General features: G+C 43.3%; 1 protein-coding gene across 6 annotated transcripts in view; it reads left to right on the forward strand.

The window, feature by feature from the left end:
• Positions 1 to 25,091, forward strand: part of NCOA6 (nuclear receptor coactivator 6) — a 535,183-nt gene extending 510,092 nt beyond the window's left edge. For all 6 annotated transcript variants that reach the window (XM_069243803.1, XM_069243799.1, XM_069243801.1 and 3 more), the window contains one exon: positions 24,578 to 25,091. Coding sequence is in view for 5 of the 6 variants with exons in the window: in XM_069243802.1 (XP_069099903.1) it covers positions 24,578 to 24,650 (73 nt within the window). In the remaining variant the exon portion in view is untranslated. The remainder of the gene's footprint in view (positions 1 to 24,577) is intronic.
• Positions 25,092 to 27,086: the final 1,995 nt, after the last annotated feature.

Here is a 27,086-nt window from a genome sequence, read left to right on the forward strand (position 1 = left end):
GTGCTTCACATAGCTCCTGCATGTACAGGGTCTAAGATTATATGGATCTTGTTTTTTCACAAGTACTGCTCCGGATTTCTGTAGAGTTTTCAGAGGCCTCATCAAGAGCTCCTTACAATAGGTCATTCATGCTCAAGATGTGGTTGAACCGAATAGTGTGCCATATTAGGTGCAGTAACTACACTATTTAAAACCCGACAGAGGACACTTTAAACATATTGTACAAATTTCTATTAGAATTGGATGTAAAATTCTGCAAATTCTACGAGGATACTCTTTCAATTGTTAATTCACTTTCCCATAAAAGGGTGACTTTTGTGCTATCTTCAAAATAACTTATTTTCCCCTCGTTTCTTTCCTCATTATTTTCAGAGAAAAAAAAGTACTATATTGGTGGTAAAATTGCTGGTCCCAAGAAGGCCCTGCTTGTGTTTTTCTGCTATCCTACAACACCTTAAAGCAGCACATCTACTTATATCACCTTTTCACGTACAATCTGTTGAAAAGGTTAGAAATGCCGTTTTGTCTCCTAAATCCGTTCCACTGATGAATTTTTGCCATCTTAAGTATCTCAGGAAGCTGCCAGAATGACCTTGCTGGTAATATCCCACTTCATAAATGGCTCTGTTAAAGAAAATTCCCTCACTTTTAGGATGAGCATATGAAGTGTTTATTGAAAAAATAATAGTCTGGGATTTATAGAATGCACACATACCGGGATTTCCTTAACCAGAAAATAGAGACAAGCTTAGAGAGTCAAGGGCAAGGTGCAGATGTATTCTGTTAGGTTCTAATAGGGATCACAAGTAAAGTCTGTCCAAGAATACAAGCAGGTGGACAGCTGAGTTCATGAAAGGTAGTTCATAACCTTCAAAAGTGACAGGAAGATTAACACTTTTGACTGACGAAGCTGGTTTTCAAAGTCTGCGTCTCGAGTGCAAGGTGCAGGTCTCAGAAATGGGCACATCTGGTAAGTGGGGAAGTAGATTTAGCATGAGCAAGAAAACATGGCAGATTACAGGTTACTGAAGTCGTGCATCAAAATGTTATATTTCGCAGTTCCTCCCTTTTGCACTAAAATTATTCAGTCAACATAGTCCAAGTTCATGAAATCAAACACTGCTTGTTCTTCATTTTCTTTACTTTCTAAAGAATCATCATCAAGTTAATCATTAACGACATCATAAGCTACAAGGGATGAGTTGGATCGTCATGTCCTTGGCTCTAGTAAGATCTTTGACAAGGTGAAACAAACTCAGAGGAGAATATCAATCAACAGAACAACTAAATACATGATCAGTGTCTTCATCGCCTTACATCACAAACACTTTGTAATCTGAACCAAAATTTTCATCGCTTGAATCACCGTATTTGTCTTTAACTTTTTCGTGTATACTTTTAATCTTTTTGTCAAGCCCTAAAGTGGTGTTTTGAATATAAGTGCATCATCATTATTGATGCAAAGCCAGCCTTTGTCTTCAATAAGTCAAAAGCCACCCTATACTTCAAAATTGCAGTTTTTTGTGTTACTGACAGGCTTGGTATCAGTTCATTAGCATTTTCTAACCTACACCACTTCATCCAGCTTTTCACCAACTCTTCAAAATAAATTTTAATAGATAGGCTCATTCTATAACTTGGTATCAATATCGCAAAGAGTTGTATAGTGTCTGAAATGGCTCCTGTTTTTCCCCCTCAAGGCAATAGGTTGTGTGGCAGTGTTTCTGATGGTGGGTACCATGTAGCTAGGATTGTATGAGCAAGGCCAGTAAATGCATAGCACATTTAGGCATAGAGCTATACCCCCACCTATCTTAAACATGCAGGTCTAAATTAGCATGACAACTTAAGCGGAGCATTGAGACATTTGAAATAATCCTATGTGCATGTGGATGAGGGTGTCCGGGGATCAGAGTGGGCACATTTTTACTTGAATGTCAATATTGCTGGGCCATGGAGGGGAAATAGGGTGCAAACCAGTGGGTGCCAGCAGAACTGATCATACCATCTCTAGTGATATGCCGTACCCTAAAATGGAACAGGCCAGGTTGGTTAAAAATGAACTACGATGACTCATTCAGACACTCTTGGGGCACCACTGCCCTTTCATTTTCTAACGTTTGGCAAGATCATGGTGGTGGGCATGAAGGGCTTAGTGTTTGTAATGCATAGTTAAATCAGTTCAGGGAGTCAGAGTATCGGTTTACTTAGCTTTGCGAGCAAAGTCTTCACCCTTGGCACGTCATCTGAGGTAGATTGGTGAGCTGCACATCTAACGATCACTGACTCTCTTGGGAGTTGAAGGATCTCAAGCAATCCTTTACATATCACTCATTCTTAATAGGAGTCCCTGTAGAAGTATGCGTGACCCTTTGCAGCCACAACAGATCGAAGTTCTGTGCAACTCTGAAGACGTATTTTAAATAAGTAAAGATGGTAATGTTTTGTATCTAAAATACTAGCACAAGTCAGAGCATTAAGTTCTGCAACCTGAGCAGAATGCACTTGTGTAAACATCGGCTCTCAACTATTTTGTGTTAGGTGCACACAACATATACTCCATTTAGCCTCCCTTCATCTTTTCCAGTACAACAACCATGAATGAAGGATACAACACAGTTGGGTATAGATGCATTATTGAGATCGATTGAGGTTTAATGAGTGGGCAGTGGGTGTGCAAGACAATTGTGTGGTTCTTTATCCAAGCATGTAAGGTATTGTCTTTATTGTCAGTAATGGAAAACACATCACGAGATACAACAATAATAAACAAAGAATATTTTCATACATTTTAACAAGATGGATAACCATAGCTGCAGTTTGCAGGCACCCTTCTTTCACAATATATTACAAGGATTTCACAGTATTAACATATCCTAGAATCCACTGGTTCCAGTTGCAATTCCCAGTAGAGTTTACACTTGAGAAACAACTGGTTGAGGTAACTTACAGATTGCCTAAATGCTTTTAGCAGACAAAAAGAAGTCTTTCTCCCACGGACATGCAGCCTAGATATTGAGTATGGGGTAAACAAGCTTTGTGCCCACATTTTGCAAGGTCGAGGACCAGAAAGAGGGAGTCATGTTTGGATAGGTTCACAGCATCCTATGCTCCCAATAAATCATCCATGTATTGAAACATTGTAGAACCCTGTAGAAAGGCCCGGCTCTTTAAATGTTTAAGTGCTTGTGATAAAATGCGAGGTAGTTCAGTACACTTTGTGGAGTTAAAGTCGACGTCATTTCGCAGCTGCCCAATGAAAATTCAAAAAGTAATTAGCACTCAGGGTGTTTCTAATAGAAAAGAAAATCGGAACCGTGAAAACAAGTAGTGGTGGGTGGAAATCATGATAGAATAGTACCTGGGTTGGATAAAACAGAAAAAGTACCCAACATATTAAGGACATACAAAGCATGCACAAAGCAGTAGCTTTCCTTAGCAGACTTAATTACTGGTAGAAAAGGAGTATTACATAACACAGTGGATCTAAATTATTATTATTTTTTTTAACAAGGCAGCAATAACTTGGTGGATTCCTGGCTTCAAATCAAGACAAAATGGAAATTAAGGTATATGTCGAAGTTTCTTCGCTGTGTTCAAACATAGCTTAACAGGTTGAACAGTTAAAATACAGCCTATGCCACTAGTGTGGGAAGACAATAAGACTGAAGGGACTGGACTGGAATCAACACGTGTGCTAGTATTTGTGGTGACACTTTAGCATTGACATCAAAAAGGCATTATTTTTCATTTAACACAAGAAGAACAACATTTAATTTTTAATTAGAACATCTAAACCAACATCATTACTAGTGCAGAACATAGTATAGTATATATGTACATAAAATGTGCCTCTCTAATAAGTGTACCGGGGTTGGGAAGCAATTTTGGTTTGTAATAGAACCCAAGCAGATAGATACAGTATTAGTAAAAGGTTCAGAATCATGTGTTTGAAATGCCACCTGCATCAGTCATTGTCCCTAATCAGAGGAATAGAGGGCACCTTGGAGGTTTTCAAGGAAAATCTCCTAGAACTGTAAGGCATGAGGTGAGGTGGACTTTCATAAAATGCTAGTGTAGAGTAAACATCGGCATCTAATAGTAAGTTGTATGCTTCTTTATTGAGAGCAATGCGTACGCGCTACCTTCACAGTCCACCTCTAACAACCGTTAACCTACACCCATTCCATTCCAGAATCCCCAGACTTCCATCTCTCAGCCCGCACCGCACGCACGGCTCTGTGGCCCGCACTAACCCAATACCACACATCCCTCCTCTTTAACAATGTAACAAATGGAAAGAATCGTACCTAACATGCTAACTGACTCCTGACCTAAAAACTGATAAAAACAAATACAAGAAATTAGGAAGGTATACACATAGACTCTAAGTATTTAACACAAAATCTTGATACTTCTTTGGTTGTACAACAAGACTACCACTACCAGTAGGAACCGGAGGCAGTTCCTTCTGGTTGCCAACAAACGGATGTTCATGTGGGTGACTCTTCTCTTCTAACACAGCATGATTCTTTTCTCCCACAACCTCCAGCCATAAACAATCAAAATCAGATCCATATTTTCCCAGCACAGCCCTCCCATGATTCAGCTTCACATTTTTACTGCATTTAGCTAATCTGCGCAGGTGCCACATTTTCCCGTCACTCAATAAGGCTGAACTTCTGAAAACCTTCCCAGCCTGAAGAGGACTAGAAAACTTGCTATTCCCCTTTTGCATTTTACTCGCCAATTTAACTTTGACCCAATCACCTGGCACCAGTTTAACATCTTTTACCTTGTGACTTTGATTGTAATGCTCCTTATATAGCCTTTGTGCCTTCAAAATATTGCTTTTGACCATGGCAGGGGACCACTTACTCTGAATCTTCAGATTCATCCAAGCCCTATTATCTTTTGTGTATGGTTCTCTTCCCCTTAGTATCTTGAAAGGACTATGAGGGTCATTCTGACCCTGGCGGCCGGTGGCCGCCAGGGCCACCGACCACGGGAGCACTGCCAACAGGCTGGCGGTGCTCCAATGAGCATTCTGACCGCGGCGGTTCAGCCGCGGTCAGAAGCGGAAAGTCAGCGGTCTCCCGCTGACTTTCCGCTGCTCTTTGGAATCCTCCATGGCTGCGGAGCGCGCTCCGCAGCCATGAGGATTCTGACCCCCCTACCGCCATCCAGTTCATGGCGGGAAAGCCGCCATGAACAGGATGGCGGTAGGGGGGGTCGCGGGGCCCCTGGGGGCCCCTGCCGTGCCCATGCCAATGGCATGGGCACGGCAGGGGCCCCCGTAAGAGGGCCCCGAAAAGTATTTCAGTGTCTGCCTTGCAGACACTGAAATACGCGACGGGTGCCACTGCACCCGTCGCACCTTCCCACTCCGCCGGCTCGATTACGAGCCGGCATCCTCGTGGGAAGGTCGTTTTCCCCTGGGCTGGCGGGCGGTTTTACTGGAACCGCCCGCTAGCCCAGGGGAAAACTCGTAATACCCGCCGCGGTCTTTTGACCGCGGCGCGGTAATTTGGAGGGCGGGATCCTGGCGGGCGGCCTCCGCCGCCCGCCAGGGTCATAATGAGGCCCTATATTCACTAAGGGTTGGGGTTATCCTATAAGCCCACAACATGCTTGCTTACTCCTTTTCCCAATCCATGCCTGCACTAATGACTGCCTGTACAGAATCCATAATGATACAGTTGAAACGTTCTACAGCCCCATTGCCAGCAGGATGGTAAATTGGAGTATGTTTTTCCTTAATGCCATTCCTTGATAAGAAATGTTTCCACTTCTCTGACACAAATTGAGGTCCTTTGTCACTCAGAAAAGATCTAGGGATACCTTCCTTCAAAAACACACCCAACACAAATGAGATCAACACCGCCGAGTCAATCCTCTCATACACTTTGTATTCAGGCCTCTTAGAATAAAGATCCAACAGGACAATTACATGAGTCACCAATAACATTGTCCACCGAATTAGATATTGGACCCAATATGTCTAGAGCCACTTCTTCGGGACATGTACTTCACCTATGGCAGGCCTAAACACCTTCAAGGATTTGTCTGTGTTAGCACACATCTCACAATTACGCACCATTCTTTCAATATCCCCATCCAAGCCAGGCCACCAATGTGACATTTTCCCTTTTTTTTAATTTTTTGACTTTACAATGCCAGGATGGCCTTCATGTGTCGTTAATAGTTTTCTCCCTAAGTACTTCAGGAATACAATCTTTTCACCTCTCATAAGGAAATCATCATCTTTTATAGTCAAATTGTCTCTGACTTCCCACCACTTAAGGTATTCCTTGGCCAATTTATCTTTGCAAGGCCAGCCTAATCTAACATAACCCATTACCGCATGCAAAACATTGTCATTGTTTTAAGCAGTTATCCACTCCTCCGTACCAATAACATTGTTCTCCAAATCAGTAGGGCTTACCTCATCAACGTCTGTTATAGTGACACTGTATTCATCCCACTCACATACACTGCTTCCCTGAATGGGTAATGGTGACCAGCTGAAATAATCAGCCACCTTATTTCCAACACCTGGAAGATACACAACCTCATGAACATAGTCCAATAATCGTAACAACATTCTAGCAATGTGGGGAGTAGCTTTCACGGCACCCTGTAATGTTAAAACCTTAACCAAAGGCTTATGATCTGTTCTTAGTACAAATCTAGAAACCATAGGTAAGGTCTAAATGTTTCCATTCCCCAAACTGATGCCAGCATTTCCTTTTCAATAACGGAAAATTTATCTTCTGTGGAAGATAAACCACGTGAAGCAAATTCAGTTGTACGATCAAAACCCTCCTTTGACTTTTGTGTAAGTACAACACCAAGACCCTTGCCACTAGCATCGACAGTTAGGATACTATGTTCTAGTCTATCAAAACCTTGCGAAGGAATGTCAGAGCATATTTCCTGTTTAATCTGTTCAAAATCATTATTCAATTCAGCATCCCACTTAAACTCCTGTTTATCCTTAAGCAGTTGCCTTAACTCATATGTTTTAGTAGACAAGTGTTTCACAAATTTTGCATAGAACTCCACTAGCCCTAAAAAGGACCTCACTTCATCCTTAAATCCCGGAGATGGAGCATCCCTGATGGCAGCCAAAATACTATCCTTTGGAAGAATGCCATGCCTACCCAGTTCATGCCCCAGGTATATAACAGATTTGATAGCTCAGCTGCCAGCCCATTATCAGCAAGCCTTACTATAACCAGCATTAACTTTGAATCATGTTCCATTTGTTTCTTCCCCATAATGAGTATATCATCTTGGAAATAAGTAACTCCTACAATATCACCCAAAATCTTGTGCATCAGCTGTTAGAAAACAGCTGCAGCGGAAGCTATTCCGAACTGCATACAATCAAACCTATATCACCCAGAAGGTGTGATAAAAGATGTCAACTTCTTACTAGAATGGTACAAACGGATCTGATGGTACGCTGATTTTAGATCGATTGTTGAAAACCACTGACACCCCTTAGATTTAGTCAATAACGCGTCTATTTTGGGAAGTAGAAATTTATCCACCACTGTGCTCCTGTTTAGTTCTCTCAGATCGACACAGAGCCTAATTTGTCCATTAGCCTTCCGAGCCACTACCAAGGGTGCTAACCACTCAACACTTTCAATGGGTTCTATTATGCCCTAATTCTCTAACCTGTCCAATTCGTGCATAACGGCTTCTTTCACTTTCAAAGAAATGTGCCTTACTTTGTGACACATGGGGGTAACACCTTCTTTAACTTCAATCTTATGTTTAAATTCAGATAGTTTGCCACTTTACCTGAAAATACCTGGGAAATTTCCTCAATAACTCCTCTTCTAAGAGTTTACCAAGTTCCTCAAGAGATAATACATGTGTGTCACTTCTGGGATTCAGTATGACCCCTAATGCCCCTTGATGCTTCCACCCTAAGACTAAAAGCCCTTTTTTCTGCCACAAATAGAGTGAGTGGCGCCATCCTCCCCTTAAACTCAAACGTTAAACTCTTACATCCCCCTCATAGGAATCTTCTCACCTGTAAATGTAACTGGTTGAATGCTGGAAGGTGATAATTCACTTCCTAGTAGTTTTGCAAACTTTTCCTCCAAATATCTTTACAAATAATAGTATACGTTGATCCTGAATCAGCTACCATAAAATGTGATACACCCCCAATTTTTATATCACACAAATGTTTCTTTTGCAATCCTTTGATACCTCGCACAATACTTTCAATGCTTAAAATACACTCCTCATCTTCCGGTTCTGAATCTTCAACAGGACGTTCTTGCCCCACGCTCACATAGAATTGTTAACTTTTCTCCTACACCCTTTCTCAAAATGCCCCAAGATACCATAATAGGCACACTTAGATTTAACCACAGGACAACACTTGTCTCTCGTACAATGTCCTTTGTTGCCTCTTTGTACTCTTTTCCTGCAGACTTTTCCTCAGCCCAGGTTTATACGTAGCATTCTTCGTATTGGTGAATTTCTTGTCCTCATTCATAGTTTACATATCAAATCTCTTTCCTTACCATTACTCAAAGCAGCTTTGGCACAGCGTTTTGATAACTCTGCTTTCTTTTCAATTACGATAATTTCATTAATGTAAGCATCCCCACTAATCCATAGTTTTTCTTGCACCCTGCATTATCAGAATGTATAATAATTTGATTGTGAATAAGTTCATCATGTAGTTACCCAAACTTACAAGTGATCGCCAGCTTCTTGAGGGCAGATATATTTCCTCAACAGTCTCATCCTTGCCTTGTTTACGCTGAAAGAAATTGAACGTGTCTACGGCCGCACAGACAAAAGGTTGGTAGTGCGCGTCCAAGTCTTCCAAGGAGTGTTTGAATACATTGGAATATCACTAGCTCTTGTTTTTTTTCCATCTGCGTGAAAACTCGTGGCCCTCAGGAACCCAAACTATGGAAAAGTATGCGCTTCCTTCTTACGCATGCAAATTCTTCCACACTCTCCTCTTCAATGGCAGCAAAGTAGTTTAAGAAATAGTCCTTCCAATCAACCTATTTCATTGCAGGTTCACCTGCTCTGGGAAGAAACGGAGGAGAAAGCGAAACACTTGCGCACACATGTTTTCTATTAAGTTTTCCTTTTTTTTTTATTATTAATATTGATACACCCAATAAATCACCAACGAAATATTCACATACAATGTAGTGAAAACACATAAGCTAGTTAACAATGAAGAAGGTGGGTGCCACAGCAATGATTATCTTGAAATTATTGTTCAGGTGTGCATCGTAAAGCACTCCTGGTGTGCACATCACATAAAACTTCCACAAGAACGAGTAGAATTGTCAACAAACAGCTAAAAATGTGTGCACATCACTGAAGTCATGAACGATTGTCATACAGGTGTGCACAGATATACATGTACGTGTGCATATCACTATCCAAATAACCCTTGTCTGACTAAAGGATGGCGTCCCTCTTAGTGTTCGAACAGCGTGAAACAAAATCCTTGTATAAAGATGGCGGCACGCACCCTTGTATTTCACTGCGTTGCTGTCTATGTGCACAAATGCCTGGTTCCAAGATGGCAGCACAGTTCTTTGTACGTCGCCCGTTGCTGCCTTTATGCGCATGACCCGGAGGCAAACCCCAAGCTCTGAAAAATGCAAGGAATTCCCCCAGCGAGGACTACCAACTCCAAGCGACTCCAGCTGAAGTGAGCTGAACAATGGACTCTCCGCTAGCGCACAATGCGAGTTCCACATAAAGCCCGGCATCTTCGTAAGGACCTGCTCTCCAAAGGCTAACAGTTCCAAACTCGAGCACAACACAGTGGTTCACCTCGTCGTCAATTTGTAGAGTAAACGTCCGACAGCCAACGATAAGTTGTATGCTTCTTTATTGAGAGCAGGCAGTAGGCGACCTTCATAGTCCACCTCCAACAACTGTTAACCTACACACATTCTATTCCAGATTCTCCGGACTTCCATCCCTCAGCCCTCACCGTGCACATGGCTCATTGGCATGCACTAAGCCTATACCACAGCTAGGTGTCTGGAGGGGAGGAAAAGTTGGACTGTTTTATGTAGCTTATGAGTACCGTGTGTTTTGTTTAGACAATCTTGTCCCAGTGTCACAGCTGACCACATTTGCATTAGTATGTGTTACAATGGGGAGTGAACTCCTCCACTTCCCCACCCTATCCCTTTCCTGGTCTTCCATCTCCTTTGACTTTTTATTAGAGATATTGTAGTTGCAAAAACATCAGTTTCAATTCAGTAATTCTTCCTTTTTGTATAACTACTATAGGGCTAGCCAAAGAAGCCAGTTCAAACAAATTCTTGTTTAGTAAATACACAAGATCGTTCTTAGCTGTTCGTATACTTTTTATGTCAACCTTTGTACAAAAGCTGAATTGCATCTTCTGCCTCTTGAGCAGTTTCAGCTGCATTCACAATACCTGAATACCTGTCAAATATGTCATTGAATTGAATTAGGAAATCAGAGAGTACTTCAACATTGTTTTGCTTACAGTTGTTAATTTTGGTCCACTGTATTATTGTAGGACAAAGTCTGTGATAGTACTCAACAAAGCATTTCTAGCATTTGCTTTTTGTAGCATGGTTCCGAGGTCTTTGCCAAGGCTCACTGGCCTTATTGACCAACCAGCCTTGTACGTCTCAAGCTATAACATACAACTGATTTACATCAGCCCAATTAGGATTATACCCTTAGACACTGTATGTTATTCTTTTCTGAGTTTCCATTTTCTTAGATTAGAGGAGACCGTCCAGTGATATTCAGGAGATTGGACAAGGATCACGTATGTTATTCTTGGCTCCTTCACATGGGCCAAGATACCAGCGTAGGGTGTAAAAGAAAACAGTTGTGATAGCCTCTAAAGTCTAACATACGTTTAATGCGAAATAGCCAAAGAGCAAGCAAAAATAATGCAAACATTTGCCTTTTTAAGAAAACACAGCTTCCGCCCATAATCAGTTGGAAAATCTTGTGCTAAAAGCCATGCATTAGTTTGTCATATATATACAGTTTTTTCTTAGTGCAAGCGAATGAAAGCAGAAACACATGACTGACAATGAAACAAAGTATTATTCACTAAAGAGCAGGTACCAAGATCTTCTGATGAGAAAGAATGACAGTCGACATCAACAAACTGATACAGAAGACACAGATAAGCTAATTCCGATATTTATGAAAATTCTCAGTTCATTGTGCCAAGGGAAGAAAAAGACAATTTACAGTTGCACAACATGAACAATAGGCTGCATTGCATTAGAAAGGTTTGACTTAACATGCGTATTGGGATGTCAGTGGTCCTTAAGCTGATTTAGAAATGACATAGCAATTAAAAAATAAAAATGTAACAGTACGTTAAAGCACACATGAGCATTGACGTTTTTGTAATATACATAATGGTATTAAGGCATTGGTGTATAAGTAAAATTAATTTTTCTTAGGGGTAGGAGTGCGCCATGAACTATAGAAAGGACTCAGGAGCCATCACTTAAAACTGTTTGACAGCAGTCACCTAGTGGATTGGGGAACATGTTCATTGTCTCTAGACCTGCATTCAGCAGTCAGTCGCAGACTATTCCTGAAAGAAGTCAGACTGCACCCCTAACAATTTTGAGCATTTGTCTCGGAACCCTGAGGCACCATTCAGGACTGTGCTAAGAGAGGCAAAGAGTCTGTGTCAGCCTCTCATCTAGTCCTCTTACTTGCCTCATGACTATCATTCATGCCACTGCTCCCTACGCCCATTTGCGCTTTTACTAACTGTGATGCCCCTCTTTGAGGGTATTCATCCAGCCCATTAGCGGTCCCTTCACCATCACGAGGTGCTAAACCTGATGATTCTTCAGCCCCGTCAGCCAGATAGGGAAAGCTCAAGATGTCTAATGTATCCTAATCTTCCTTGACCTAATCTGTCATTGGGAATCGGATAATGGGGGAGGCAGTGCAGTTGGGGAGCAAGCTTGAATCCTATCCCTCGTGACTGATTTGGTCCCACTTTATCTTGTGTGTGTTTAAGACCCCTAATATGGGATTTTTGTTGCAATTTAAGGGCTACCTCATGCAAATCCAGAAAAGGCAACCACTGCTCTGGTAGGATTTTGTCTCTAGGTCCTTCCTTTTCATTTTTTAAGTTTTTTTTAAACACTCTATAGAAAGGTACCTTCAAAGTAACACCTGTTTCTATCATCTTCCATACACTTGACCCACTTCATTACAAACCTGCTGTTCTAAACCTACATGTACTTACCACACTTATTGTACATGTGGGTGGGAGTCTCTCTAGGCAAAATTATATTTTGCTTTGACTCTTCGATTCCCATTTTCCTAGCATACCCTCACTATCGCCAAAGTTAAATGTTTAAGTTGGCTTCCATATCTGTCCACAGCTCATCGAAAAGGAGGAGAGTAGTGAATATTTACAATGATATGGAAATGAAGGGTGGGATGGGTTTTTCTGGGTTTGGGGAGGGGCAAAAGTGCACCCACGTTTGTGCACTTGTGCCCTAGCAATCATAAAACCTTCAATCACAGCCGTTTGAGGCTTGCAGAAGGTCTGGTGCAGCCGCAAGCTGAATGATTGTACCTCTTAACCATCAACCTTCCAGGGTCTGTCTTTGGAGATCTAGGCAATCTCTGTGCCCTCCCTCCTGTTCTATTTTCTGGGATTGTCACTGACGTCTTCATTTCCTAGTTAACTGGAATCGAACCCTCCACCTCCCCCTGCCCCCCTTTACTACAGTATAAGTTCTTTCTGTCGTCTCCCACCGAGAAGATTTTTCCAAAATCAAAGTAACAGAAAGTACGTACTCTTTAATAGGGAACTACAAAACTGACTCCCAATTGAGACATTTTAATAATGTAAGACTGTCTAATCTGGTTGGCAAGCCATGGACTGAGCCGCTCTCCACCCAAGTCTCCCTACCCCGGAAAAGCTCTGCTTTCTTTGGTGCTTCAGTTCATAGTTGTGTATCGTTCAGGTTTTGTAGCTGCTTCTCATTGAAAACATTGCCATTCCCGGCAAAATCACAGAGATCTGTCAAGGAAAACTGAGGCTTTAGAATGAAACGTACGTGTTTACTGCAAAAATATAGTCAGAGAATCACAGAACACACTGATAGAGATCCCCCTAACTTCCAAAGGGAGACAAGCTCACTAAACAAGCAGGAAAAATACCTATTTTCAGTTTTGCCTTGTATGCTGTGCCCACTATCTCTGAAACACTTCTATAGGGTCTGCAACCTATGATTGGCCCGGAATCATGATGCTTTAAGTGAAGAGCGGGCCAGTTACTCAGTGTGACTAAGGTAAGGTGTAAACACGGATGGGCCATGTATATGCAGGATGATGGGAGTCAACCAAACTAGCCTTCAGTGAGGAAATGGAAACGACTGATAACATTTATAAATGAAACCTTGTCTGGTTATAATTCTGAATAATGAGGATAAGAGCCCTTTTCCCCCAACCATTTATTTAAGAGAAAACCAAAACTATGACGAGTGGGATGCTAAAAGTAATTTCAGCCACACTAGTCTTGTCTATCTTTACTCAATGTAGCAATCCAGAAAATCATACGCAATTCAGCTTTTATCCTGCTAAAGCAGGAACATTTCTGAGCCTGACTTGCCAGGGGACACACCCTCTGACTGAGAATACAAGCAACTCCACATCATTTTTAGCCATGTTAAGTTGCAGCTTGTATTTCTTGCGTGAGTGGGCAGATACATCCATATTTAGCTATACATGTCGTACACTTATGAGGCGGCACAATGGAATGTTTGAATTAATCTCACCCACTGCTGATTACTCTAGATGCATTCCAATCCATTGTTTTTGCTCATCATGCTACTCCACAAAGGAAGCAATTAATATATTATCGCTCTTTGTCCTGATCCAGTATGAACTATTTTTTCTGATGTGTATGTAGGAGGGCTATGCCCTGATAAGATGTCTGAGCTCATGAGAATGGAGGTTCACCTTATTAATGAGACCCAAGAAGGCAAAAACAGCGGTCTGGGATTTCTTTGGTGTGTCCAGAGGGTACCTAGCCTTGTACTTGAGAGTAGTCCGTAACTTCGAGGTAGAGGCCAAGCCCGATTTGCATATGGCTGGTCAATGTGTCTAAAGGCACAGCCAAGCTACAAACAATGGCTTGCAGTGTGTCTCAAAATGATCAGAAGCTGAGATTAACAGAAGCAGCTACCCAACACTCTTTGTATAATCAGCTATTCAGTTCTTGGGTAATTGTACTGATAAATATTGTCTGAATTTTACAGCGTACTACCTAAAATATGTCTGCCTTGGAAGTGCAAGTATTTCTTTTAAATAAAACGTCACATCAGTGCCATTGGCTTGGAGCATTTTCATTTCTCATCATAAGAAGAGAAGGTTGACACATGTACTCTGAACTAGCAGGGCACCTCGATTTAGTCAAACTCTCTTCTGAAGAATGACTTTGGGTGGTCCTGCCCTTTTTTCTCCCCATTTGTCCAGGAAGTTAAAGTTTAGCTTTAAAAGAACAACCTCTAAAAGAGGATTTGAAATTATGATCTACCTCTTTAATAGTTCAAATCCTCAGGGCAAAGAAACTGACCCTTAAATGAGATTTTGCCATACCTCAGAATCATCCCTCCACTCCTGTCTTTTCATTATCCACTAAAGCAGAGAGTACCTAAAAAAGTGAAATGTCAGAATGAAATACTTTTGAAGCGAGTGGAAATCTGTTCCACTCTCAGACTGTTTGAATGTGTATCTCCTATAATTTGCTTCGAGCTAGGCATCAAGTCTGTCTCATCTCTGTGCCCCATCACCGTGCATGTTAAACTTCATTCTTTCTCTCCCTTACTGTGTAGATCGATCCCCAGAGGCTACCAGGATGTGACTGTCTAACATACCTAGTCTTTCAGTTTGGCTGAGTTATCTTATTTTTCTCTCTCTGTATGCACGGCTGTCTGCCCCCCATCCTTCTCATTTTCCATACTTGCAAGAGTATGTCTCCTCCTTTCTCGGTGAGCTTTGTATGCTTATTTCATGTAGCTTTCTTCCTCCTGTGGCTCTCTACACGTCTGAATCCCTGGTGGTGTCTCCATGCTACTTCTGTTCTCCCTGTGCATGACTGCTTTTGCACACTCGCTCTCTCTCTCTCTATGTAGATGCATGATATAGTTCTTCTGTATCCATTCTCCATGCTCCTCAGCCATTCAGAAGTAGCTTTCCAGGTCTTATAAGCATTTCTGCCTTACCTGATTTTATTCTGTTCATGGCTGTCCCTGAACATACTTGCCAGTTCCTTCCATAACAAATATCAGTCGCAACCTGCGCGCAGCCAAAGGACGTGCATGGTGTGGAGCTGAGTGGTTATAAGGGCTTGGCTGCAAGGCCTGGCTGCAGCCCAGGTCTTGCGACCAAAGGCCGTGCGAGGCGGGGCTTTGAATAACGCATAGTACTTACAGATACTTTATGTTTAAAAATCATAGAGATTCACTGAAGAAAAACAAAGGTTACAGGGACGTTATAGTTAACTTCTGAATTTACTTGTACAAAACCATGGAAATTTAGCAGTTAGAGTTCTTTTAAGTAACTATAACTCACATCTTAAGGTAACTATAACTCGCGCCTTCGCCATGCACAGCTAATTACTCCACATATTATATCATTGATGATATCTTGTATTGCATCTTTGATATTATCACCAAAACATTTGCAACAAATTTATCAATAAGAAAACTGTGCCTGGCGAGACGGTGGATGTAACACTGCGGGTGATCTATATCAAAATAATACGTTTATTACCCGAGAGGAAGCTGAATCCCTCTTTGGAATTGACCAAGGTCAATTCCTGCATTACGCAAGCCTGTCGCAAACTGCCCGAGGGATTGGGACCTCTTTCCCCATTGAACCTACCGAATTGCACCTTATAGTGACGCTCGTTGACTCTGGTTGTGAACGGGGTCTCCTCTCCCAACTCTACAAGGCACTAAAAAAGGACAGGCAGATAAACATCACTGGGACAAGGGATCGTTGGGATACAAACCTCGAAACACCACTTACAGATAGGGAATGGACTAGAACCTGTTCACTGATACAGGATGCAACTAGCAATTCGAGATTTAAACTGACACAGTTTTATTACATACACCGGGATTACCTTACTCCACACCGCCTACACAGAATATTCCCACAACAAGACCAAACTGATGTGCTTGATGTGGCGGGTCCTCTGCTACTTTCAAACACATAACATGGGCATGTAACTCTATTCAACCCTTTTGGAACCAAATAGTGAAGACACTGAGGGAGGTGACAGCTGTTAACGCGGGGGTAACCTGAAACTCTGCCTGTTGGGACTAATCCCGCCCCTAAAAAAGGGCATAAAATGGCATACAGATTTGCACAATTGGGGCTTATTTTAGCCAAGCAACGCATTGCGATCCATTGGGTGAGCCAGGCCCCTCCGTTGCATGATACATGGTTGGCTGATCTCGTTGAATGGGTGACTGCTGAGGATTGCCGACTACTTAAAGTACGATTAGATGAGCACGGGGAACATGATCTGGAACGTTAGAGAGGCATGATTGATGGACTGTTAGAGGAACCTGTAGAAGTTGGGGAAGATGCCTCTGAGGGTGCTTCCACTAGCTGAGCCCGGATCTTGGCCTACCTGGCTGGACAGTGCATGGGTGGGTCGTGCGGGAGTGGTCGGGGTGACTGGGAGGTGGGAGTGCTTTCTCTCTCCCTCACACCCCTCCCCTGTTAATTTATTACTTTGTTCCGTGTGGCCCCACCCTTTCTCCTGCTTGATTGAGGAACCCTGACTGGGCCCGGGGAGTAATGTCTGTTGACCTGTGTGGGGACCTCTTTTTGTTTGGATTGTATCCGCAGTTTCTCTTCAGTATTAGACTTAATAAATTAGATTGACATTATTAAAGTTCAATGGTTGGGACTGCAGTGGTGTCTTAACGGTCGTGACATTTATAGTTAGTGTTACCCATTTCTCTAATACCCATGTATTATACGACGGGCAACGATTGCTTATGCAGTCATCTTAAGGCTGTGTTGATTGTCCCCTCCTGCATAGGTAACACTATGTGTACTGCTGAAAACTCTGTTAACGACATGTTTTTGGACATAATAGATGACAGTTTGAACTAAAATTGCTGTGCTGATGTAATGTAACTCATGAAACTGTGCAATTCATGTGTATGTTATTATATTTTGAATAAATACATTTTAAAAAATAGAAAACTGTGCCTGGCTAGGGGGCGAGTTATAGTTACCTTAGGGTGTGACTTATAGTTACTTAGTTACCAGACTGTAAATATTCACCAGTTATAGTTATCTCAAGTAACTATAACTGTGCCGTAAGGTAACTGTAACTCACACCCACTCCGTGCACATTTATTTCATCGAATATTTTACTGCAAATATTAGATTGATATTGTCAATGATGTCATGAGTGCCGTAATTTGTGGGGTAATTAACAGTGCACGATGCGAGCACGAGATATAGCTACTTTACAGCTTGAGTTCTAGTTAAAATATGAGTAACTAGAATGTCCCTGTAACCTTTGTTTTTTTCAGTTTAAAAAAAAAGATATATATATATATATATATATATATATATATATATCCTGATAATTTACTTAGCTTACTGCATTGAATTGTACTCTGATAGTGCTTGATAACCCACCTTCCCTTCCTTCAAACAACCCTGCCCACATTCTTTATCTGCATAGATGTTTGACAAAAAATTAAAAGTGTTCTCTATACCCAGTCTTCTTTTTCTTCATGCTTTATGAATTTTAAAATAACGAAATCCCTCTCTTCTGACATCCTAGATTGGTTAGACAGTATGGCTATGTGCTCTCTTGATAGTAGTTTGCAAAGTGTGGCCTTTAACAGATGAATAGGATAGCTGCAGCTCAAGACTGAATTTATTTCACAGATTATCATGGATTGCAGACCAATGCACAGTCTTCAAATCCATGGTACCCCTCCTTATCAGAACGATCTGTTTTATTGCAACGTAGCACTAGGCATGTCATTGCCAATACACGTCAACAACGGCCCTACTGGTGGAGAAAGAAGCAATGCTGATACTGATATTGCCAGTCTGACTATAATGTGTAAGAAAAGTATCAGCACAATTTACCCAAATAGTATTTTTTCAAAAGCATATTTATTCCAAAAGTGTGTTTTTGTAGCTTCATCGTGAATCATAAAATCCGTATTTAAGTCTAAAGTGGCCCATCCACTTATTGGCACACACACTGTATTTGTAGTTGTGTTGAGTTTTTAGGAATATAAAGGTTATGTTTCTGGAAATGTGCTGTAAACAGTTTTCCTCTTTAGCGACATAGGTCCTTTCTAACACTTGACTATCAAGAAAGACTTTTGAAGATCCTCATGTGTTACTGCTTAGGATACCTTAGTCTCTGTTGTTCTGAATTTATACAGTGTGAAATGTGCTATATCGAGCTGCAGAATACATAGATCTAAAATACTTTAAAAAAAAATTATAAGCATTTTTAATTAACCAAGACAGCCCAGACGGACTAGAAGATAATAATTACATTGACAGAATACATTGGCATTAATACCAGATCTACTACTACAATCTTTACCCCCCTCTGTTTGGGCAAGGGAAGGGCTTCCAATATAATTTCTGTATTCAACATGAATAGACTGTGTGTCAGCGTTCAAATGTAGTGCTCTAACTGTGAGTGTGGTTGCGTGCCTTAGCAAGACTTCCATGGGCACCTTGTTAAATTTTCATGGTCATCCGTAGACCAGGTGAGTCACCCTCTCAGCCATCATATACTGATCCATATCCCGTCTCCACTCTCCGATCGTCGTGGGCTCAGGAGATCCTCAGTACTTGACAACGTCTCGCTTGGTCACAACTAGCCCTAGGTTACTAAAAAGAAGTTTGGAGTGTAGCAATTCTACCTCTGTGTGTGTGTGTGTGCGCGCGCGCGCCAAGCAGTGTGTAGCGGAATACCACTGGTATCTTGTCTTCAAGGACCTCTCCCAGTTCGCCTATAATACTTGACCAGTACTTCAGTATATTCGGGCATGTCCCCAGAGTGTGCATGTACGTGCCCCTTGCAGTCCCACATTGGAGGCAGGTCGGAGTTGAGGTCTTCCCCATTATGTGTAGCCTTACCCTATTGTAGTAAGTCCTGTGAAGGATTTTAAACTGAATGAGTCTTGACCGTATAAGTATGGTCACTGTATGGGGTGCATAAGAGCGATCTAACAGTCACTGTCGTCATTTGGACCTAGGTCTCCCTCCCATCGGAACCTCAACCGTGTAAGTGTGTCTGGCATGTTATTGTTCAAAGTTTTGTATGTACAAGAGATAGCTTTCTCTTCCAGTTGATCCATGAGGAGACGACCCTCTAGCGTGCAGTAGTCTGGGAGGTCTGATAATGTTTTCAGCTCTCTAAGAATGCGTTAATTGAATGTAACAATAGTAGTCTGTCCGTGAAAGAAGGTATTCCTCTTGCAGGTCAGAGAAGGTCTTTAAAGCACCATCCCTTATAAGGTGGCCTAATTTAAAAAATCCCAAAGCCCACAGCATCCCAGATTCGTTCAAGTAGGTGCCCTCCCGCAAGAGTTTCCCTTCCCTAGTAAGTGTAGCATTCCACCTGAACTTGCTTCCGGCCTTGTTCCAAGCATCTGTTGTGACTTGTGTGGGTTGCAGGAGTACTTGCACTCCTTTATCCCATATAAGTAGTGTAGGTGAGATTTGTGCGTGGATTGTCTTCTCTCAAGCAGGTACGTAGGGTGATTCCTAAGTGCATGTTCCCAGTCATTTATTGCTGTCAAATGTGTTTCCCAATAATATGCCTTAAGATACGGTAGAGCTATCCCAACATTGTATGAGTTGCGTGGAAGTGACTGCAGAGGGATCCTGGTGTTTCCTGCCCCAAAGGAATGTGCAGACCTCCTGATCTATCTTAACGAAGATGTCATCTGACAGTTTTACGCAGGTGTTCTGGAAGGCATATAGTAATTTAGGTAGAGAGATCACTTTATACAGAGCTGACCTCCAAATAATGTTCACTTAATTTTCCCCCCACGCTCCATATCCTTATGGAGCTCACAGATAACTGTTGTCAGATTTTGCTCTCTTCTTTTGTTGAGGTCTGTCGTTATGTAGATCCCCAAATATTTGAAGCCATCCCTGTCTATGTGTAGGTTGGCTGGTAGAACTATGTGTTCAATGTGGCCCCCTATCTGGTAAAGGGTCAACTTGGACCACTTAGTTCTATAGCCCGAGTAGGTTTCATTCTCCCCTTCTTAATGTGGGTTGGACTAACGTTTGTGTGCACTTGTTATATTGTTATAGGTGCTCATAGAATTTCGCAAATGCATTAGCGATCTCCAAGTTAGTGTTGGGTACAGTCCCAATGCCACCAACTAAGGAGTGTGCCCCATAGCCAGGAGTTTGCCCGCCCTGTCCCCCGCCTAATACAGGTGGTGTCTCAGGGCTAGGTCTAGGTTCCTCGCCTCATGGTGCCTCAGTACCTTGTATTCCTTTTGCAAGATCAACAGTTTAGGCTGAACTTGGGGATCGGTCACGGTTCCGTGATCTCGCTCTAAGTCCATCAATTGGCTCTCTGTTTGCTCTAGATCTTCCTTTTTCCTTCTTTGTTTCCGGACAATAATGTTTTGGGCTGTATCCCACAGAACTGGTTTATATGCTTCGCAGAGTGTGATTGCAGAGGCCACTGAGTCCTTGTTTTCTTTGAAGTACAATTTGGTCTCTACTCTCACTTCCCGGTCTATTTATGCATCTTTTCGGTCCCATGCATTCAGCCTCCAGCAATTCCTGTTTCTCAGTGCACAGATCCCAATTGTGAGCCACAGGGGAGAGTGGTCCGACAGCCCTCTTGCTATTCTGCCTCCTCCACCACCGCTACCTCTCCCGCCAGCGCAAAGATGTAATTAATCTGGAGAAAACTCTGTGAGCCCAAGAAGAGTAGGAAAAGTGCTTGGCCGCCTGAATGCTAGCAACGCCAGAGGTCGGTCAAGCCCAGGTAGAGCATCATATCCGACAGAGGGGTCCCCTGCAAAAGAGATGTTATATCCTGTGACCTAACCACGTTGGGACAGATGACATCGTTGAAGTCCCTCCCTATTAGGTGAAGCGGTGAGTTCAACTCCAGTAGGACCTCTGCAATTTTTGTGTGTCTGTTGTTGGAGTCTGGGTAGACACTCACCAGTGTCATCTCTTGCCTGCCCCAGTATCCCTGTGCTGCTATGAATGTGCCTGCAGGGACTCTCCAGTTTTTAGTGATCTGTAATGGTGGGGACTTCTTAAGCAGGATTGCTACCCCGCTAGATCATGTGGTGAATCTCGCGTCTGCAATGATAGTATATATGCCTCTACCCAGGATGCAGCAGTGCGGCCCCATGAGATGAGTTTCTTGAAGAAAGACTATGTCTAGCCTACGCTTTTTGATATATGCGTCTTTACTAGCCCCCTCTTTGTTTTGCTGCCCAAGCCGTTAACGTACCAGGACACAAAGTTGTATCTGTTGTTTTCACCCATTAGAACTATGCCTCAATCTTGTGCAGGATCGGGAAAACTCGTCCTTGATAAAGGGAAACTGTTGCAGTCTGGTGCTATAGTGTTGTGTCTGTCTTTTAAGCTTTGTCTCCATTTCTAGAACATTGTCATAACCATTAAACACAAAAACTCCTGTGTCCCCTCCCCCACCGCACCTCCCACTATCCCCTGAGGATCAAATGGCCCCCAGTCAACAAACTGTTCCATATCTAACTAACCTCATCCCACCCATTCAACCGTAACTTTCAGTGTGTCTGTTTTACCTGTGTAACCCAATGCAACAACTGACAAGCTCCCAAAGCACAATATTAATGGAATGTGTGCAGAGTTAGCAGTTTCAACTGGAGCTACTGTGACTTGGGTGGAGGTCTGCAATCAGCTAATTTAGCTAACCCCAGAAGATGATTACAAATGGCAGGCGGAAACAGCCCCCTAGGCAGTTCCACAAAATCAACAGGTGATGGCATGTCGAGTGCCCTATCCCCCTCCTCCAAGCGAGCTATGGCCGACGCCTAGGACCAACCCCATCCTCAGATCCCGTTACGTCATCTGCTGTTGGTGTTTGTCGCTGAGCCTCCTTACTTTTCTTTGCGACTGTCATGGCATCTCCATCTGAGTCTGAGGGCGGCTTTAGACTATGCATGGAACTGGATTTCTGGTGTGGCTATCTGTGTGAGGGTTCTCTCTGCAGCACTGAGTATGGTCCACTCGCAAGTCAGCTGGGGGCCCAACCCACTCTTCGCCATCTCTCTGGCCATTTGGGGCCATTCCTTGAGCCATCCCCACACCACCTCCTGAGTCTGAAAGAAGTGGACCTTCCGCTGAAACAAGAGTTTTAAATTTGACTGGGAAAAGTAGCATGTATTGCAGTTGGAGAGTGTTTAGTTTGTCCTTAAGTGCATCAGAAGTACACCACTGATGTTGAACCTCCCTAGTGTAGTCAGGGAAAATCTGAATCAGTGAGTTCCCATGTCTCACCTCTTTCATCCTCCTGGGCTCCACTAGAATTAAGTCTCAGTCCTAATAGTTGAAGAACCCTGCTATCATCGTTCTTGGTGGGGCTCCAGGTGGTGGTTTGTTGCCAGAGATCGGTTAGCTTGTCCTCTCACAAAGCATTCTGATAGTCTCTTGGGAAAGTTTGAGTGAGCCAGTCTCCCAGAAATTTACACGCGCTCGGGCCCTCCGCACCCTCCAGGAACCCCACAAATTTGAGGTTATTTCTTCTCACCCTGTTCTCTTCCCCCTCAAGGTGCCACAGTATGTCTTTAGTGGTTGCTTGAGTTTCCGTGGCTACTTTCCTGAGGGTATGGACAGCGTCCTCTAGACTCTCCTTTCAACGTCCGTTACACTTTCCACCATGGAGGTCCTGTCGAAAGAGAGAGACCTCCGTTCTGACTTCACCAATTTGGCTCTCCAGGGCAGCCCAGGAGGATTGTATGGCCTGCAGTAGTGCTGCATTGTCTTGTAGTGGCTGCGTGGATGTGAGGCTGTCATCCCGCCCATTGCATCGCACCATCCTGGCATACTTATCAAGTTTCCCCTGGTGAGGATGCGAGGCTCCTTCTCCCTTGTCATGGCTGCTTAGGATGTGTGTCGCTGGTACAGGTGGATCCGCTGGCCCGGGGAAAAGGGGGGGGGGGGGGAGAGTCAATGTTGGACGTCCCTGATCCTCCCCAGTCAGGCTGGCTGAACCCAGTCTCCCAAGGGGGGGAAAAGTCAAGGAGAAAAACTTTTCTGCAACCTGGTGAGGGAGTCTGGGGCAGCATCGGACAGATCCTCTTATGTGTGGTATCCTGGGTCGCCCCCCCTCTCCAGGCCAACACAGGCCGTGGCCTCAGGTGGTACTCCACTTGCCCCACTGGCTTCACAGCCCCACTTGCGTTCTTCACGCTCGGGGCCTCGGTCGTCTCCTCCGGGGGGGGGGGAGGGGGCAAGATCAATGGCCCAGCCATCTCAGCAACGTCTGTGGTAGGGCACTGCTGCCTTGTGGGCAGCTCCCAGGTCTCGGGCTGGTAGGGTTCTTCCTTCCCCGACCGGCCTGTCAGAATCTCGATCCTGGGGCTGGAGCTGCTTGATCGCTGCACCTCGTGGGTTGTCTCCCCTCAATCGCTTCCAATTTTTGGTGGCGCTGGGGGGAGCCCAAACCACTCCCTTGAACCCCAGTGCACTGCGAGGTGGGGGGAGTGTTTAGCAATGGCACACCACGACGGCCCGGGCCGAAAAGGCATGCACCGGCCCCTGGCCTCCGCACCGGTGGGGGAGGGGGGGGAGAGAAGAGAGAAGGGCCAATATGGTCCTACCTGCCTCCTCTTCCCGGGCACCAGCGTCCCTGCTGACTGCAGTCCAGGCAGCTCAGGATCCCGGGGCCGTCCTAGAGGTCTCCCCCTCGACCCCCTACGGGCCCCGGCCGTCTCCTCTGAACCAACCATCAGGTCAATCGATCGTTTAATTCTTCCCCCGCGGGGAAGAGTCCGGATCAAATAGGCGCGGTCTGGTAACAACCTCCGCCCCATCGTACATCTCGACAGAGTACCTCCTGTGGCCACGATTCAGGCATGAAGGCTGCCGTCTCCCGCAGCCCGTCTTCCTTGTGTGCCTTTGGGGCAGCCGCCCCTCCTCACCTAGCACAGCTTATCCAGGAGACCCAGATGGGCTCCTGCTGATCACATCTGGGTCCTATTGAATGGGGGAGTTCCACACTACATATGCATGCAGAATTTAGACAGGATTCAAGTGGGGTCTATGCCGGAGCTCTTCATGGGGCGTCCAATCTCGTCGCCATCTTGGCAAAATACTTAAACTTGAGCATTGACTTTAGAGATTATGGGTTAATTATTTTATCACTATAGTAAATTAAATTGTGAAAAACCTTATTTCTAATGCATGCTAATTGTGTATGCCACATGAAATTCAAAGATAAAGCAGTCTATGATACAGTGTTGGCATTTAACAGTGTTTTATTTTAAAATTGCAGAAACGTCTGTCAGCCCAACCCAGGCCAAGAGAAAGAAATTGAAGTAGACTGCGAGCAGACTAAAGCATTGTAAATATGTGTGAATTTTAAACAGCAACTTTTTTGAGCTATGGTATATATATATATATATATATATATATATATATATATATATATATATATATATATATATATATATATATATATATATATTCTTTTTTAAACAAATCTGTAAATTAGACTTTTTTTTAAACTATATACCCCTACAATGTGCAACGGTATTTTGTAATAAGGTAGTTGTTGTTATCTTGTTATTCAGATTGGTAATGCAAAATGAAGATCAGGAATTCTTAATTGTGTGCGTGTGTGAATATATATATATATATATATATATATATATATTCATTTCTGAGTTTTTACTAATTTTTCAAAAAATGGAACTCAATGTCTCTTTTAATTAGGTGTACAAATTGTGTATTGTGCTGTGCTTTTTAAGTACTGTATATGAATGTCCATAAACAGATGAGATATTCTGCGTACATCGCCTTTTTTAAATGTAAATAGTTTTATTCTATAGTATTGGTTGTAGAAATGGACCATTGTAAGAAAATCCGATTTAAAGTTTTGTATAATGATGCATTTCTAATGCTCCAAATAAATGTTGTTCTCTACTACAGACTGGGCTGTAATTTGTTGACTAATTTTCTCCAGCATGGGCACCCCTTACAGCTATTAAAACATATCCTGCCACCAAGGAAGGCTATAATAGTATTATTAATGCAAATTCCTGTTGCCGGTAGCCTTTCCGCCAGGGATTTCGCGGCGGTGCTCCTGCCACGGAATCCCTTGCGGAACGGGGACTCTGAATACCGCCGGCAGTATTGGGTGGCCCGTTGAGTCGGAGATGCTCGTCTCTGGCCCAGCGGGTCCAGCCGCCCTGGCGATAGCAACGGGAATATGGCCGTTTGGCGCAGGCCAAACCGCCACACTCGTTATTTGTCGTCTGCACTGCCGCCGGCGTGGCGGTTCAGGTTCCGCCGAAGTCAGAATGAGGGCCTCCGTTTCCAAGTCTGTCAGTCTTCTAAGTAGAAGATCAGCTACAAACTCCCACTTGTCTCCTCAATTTTGCAATTCCCTATGTGAGCATACATGTAACTGTAATATTGGGCAAACAGTTGGCGTATTGCTTTGTTTTATCTGATTGGTGTACCATCTTGTGCAGAAATGCGCATAATAGGGACCTGATGTTGCAAATTGTGACATAGGCGGTGAAGCAGTGAACTCCCCTTGTAATACCCCCCACCCACCGTCTGGTGCATATGACTGTGAGGCCACCCAGGACTTTCTAGCCTCCTTTGGAACTGCTTGCTGCAATACTGTCTGAGTGAAGGCTTTTGTTGCTGCATCTAGCCGGTGTGGGTCAGTGAGCTATTGCATCTCTAGTGACAGGATGTGGGTCTCCAACTCCGTTATCATGTGTTGTTGTCTACATTTCATTTAAACGCTTCTTAGTGCTTCAGCAGTGATCTGCTATAACTCCATGAGGTCATGGTTTTGTGAGGAAATGCTCAGTCTGATTCAAAGGAAAGATTGTCTCATAGCAGAAGGCTGACATCTTGGGGGCAAGTGAACTTTCAGCACAGGATGTTATCCTGGCATTCTCTGCAGACAGTATAGTTTGCAGCCAGGTGAGGAAGAAACAGTTAGTTAAAGAGATGTGCCTGAAACCACAGATGTAGAAATCTGAGACCCTGTGCTAAAGTAAACTAAATGATTCTCCTGTCAGTTGGCCTCACCTCCCCAAAAGGGCCTGAACTGACTCATGCATCACAAAAAATCTTTTGCATGGTCTGTGTGATGATTTCTCACCCCTAGGAGGAGAGCTGAAGCAAGAGATTCAAGAGATAAGAAAAAGGTTAGTAAATTAGGGAAGCATGTGGTTTCTTTGGCGGACTCCAGTGATTGTCATTTGAAAAAGATTGTCATGGTCACACAAATATCTCGAAAAGCACTCCAGATGAAATAATATCAGCATCTGGGGGATGCCCCAGAGATATATGCTGGTGCAGAAAAGATGTTGTGGACAAATCTCCTGGTAGATGCAAAAAAAAGTCCATCAAACTAGAACGAACACAGAGGACAAAGCAATAGGCCAGTAGACTCCTTAACCAAGATCCAGCACGTCCAACACATGGAGAAAGTAGTGGCTGCAGCACCTCGAACATCAAACTTCACATTTAAGTGGCACTCGATCTTCCTTTTCCAGGACCTGTCAACCATCACACTACAAATGTGCATCTTAAATGATCACTGATCTCCATCACAAAAGACGTGTATAGTTTGGAGCAGCAATACTTCTTTGTCTTTCAACAGCAAACTTACAAAACAAAATCACTGTACAAAGCCAAAGATCATTCTCAGCATGGCTAAAACCAACATGGTGAAGCCAATAGTCTGGACGCTTCCAAAAAGAAACACAAGATGGAGGAAAGCAGTGATGAGAAGGAGTAGTAGAAAACCACATTTGAAA

Source organism: Pleurodeles waltl, chromosome 7 (assembly GCF_031143425.1).
Source record: "Pleurodeles waltl isolate 20211129_DDA chromosome 7, aPleWal1.hap1.20221129, whole genome shotgun sequence".
Taxonomy (NCBI): domain Eukaryota; kingdom Metazoa; phylum Chordata; class Amphibia; order Caudata; family Salamandridae; genus Pleurodeles; species Pleurodeles waltl.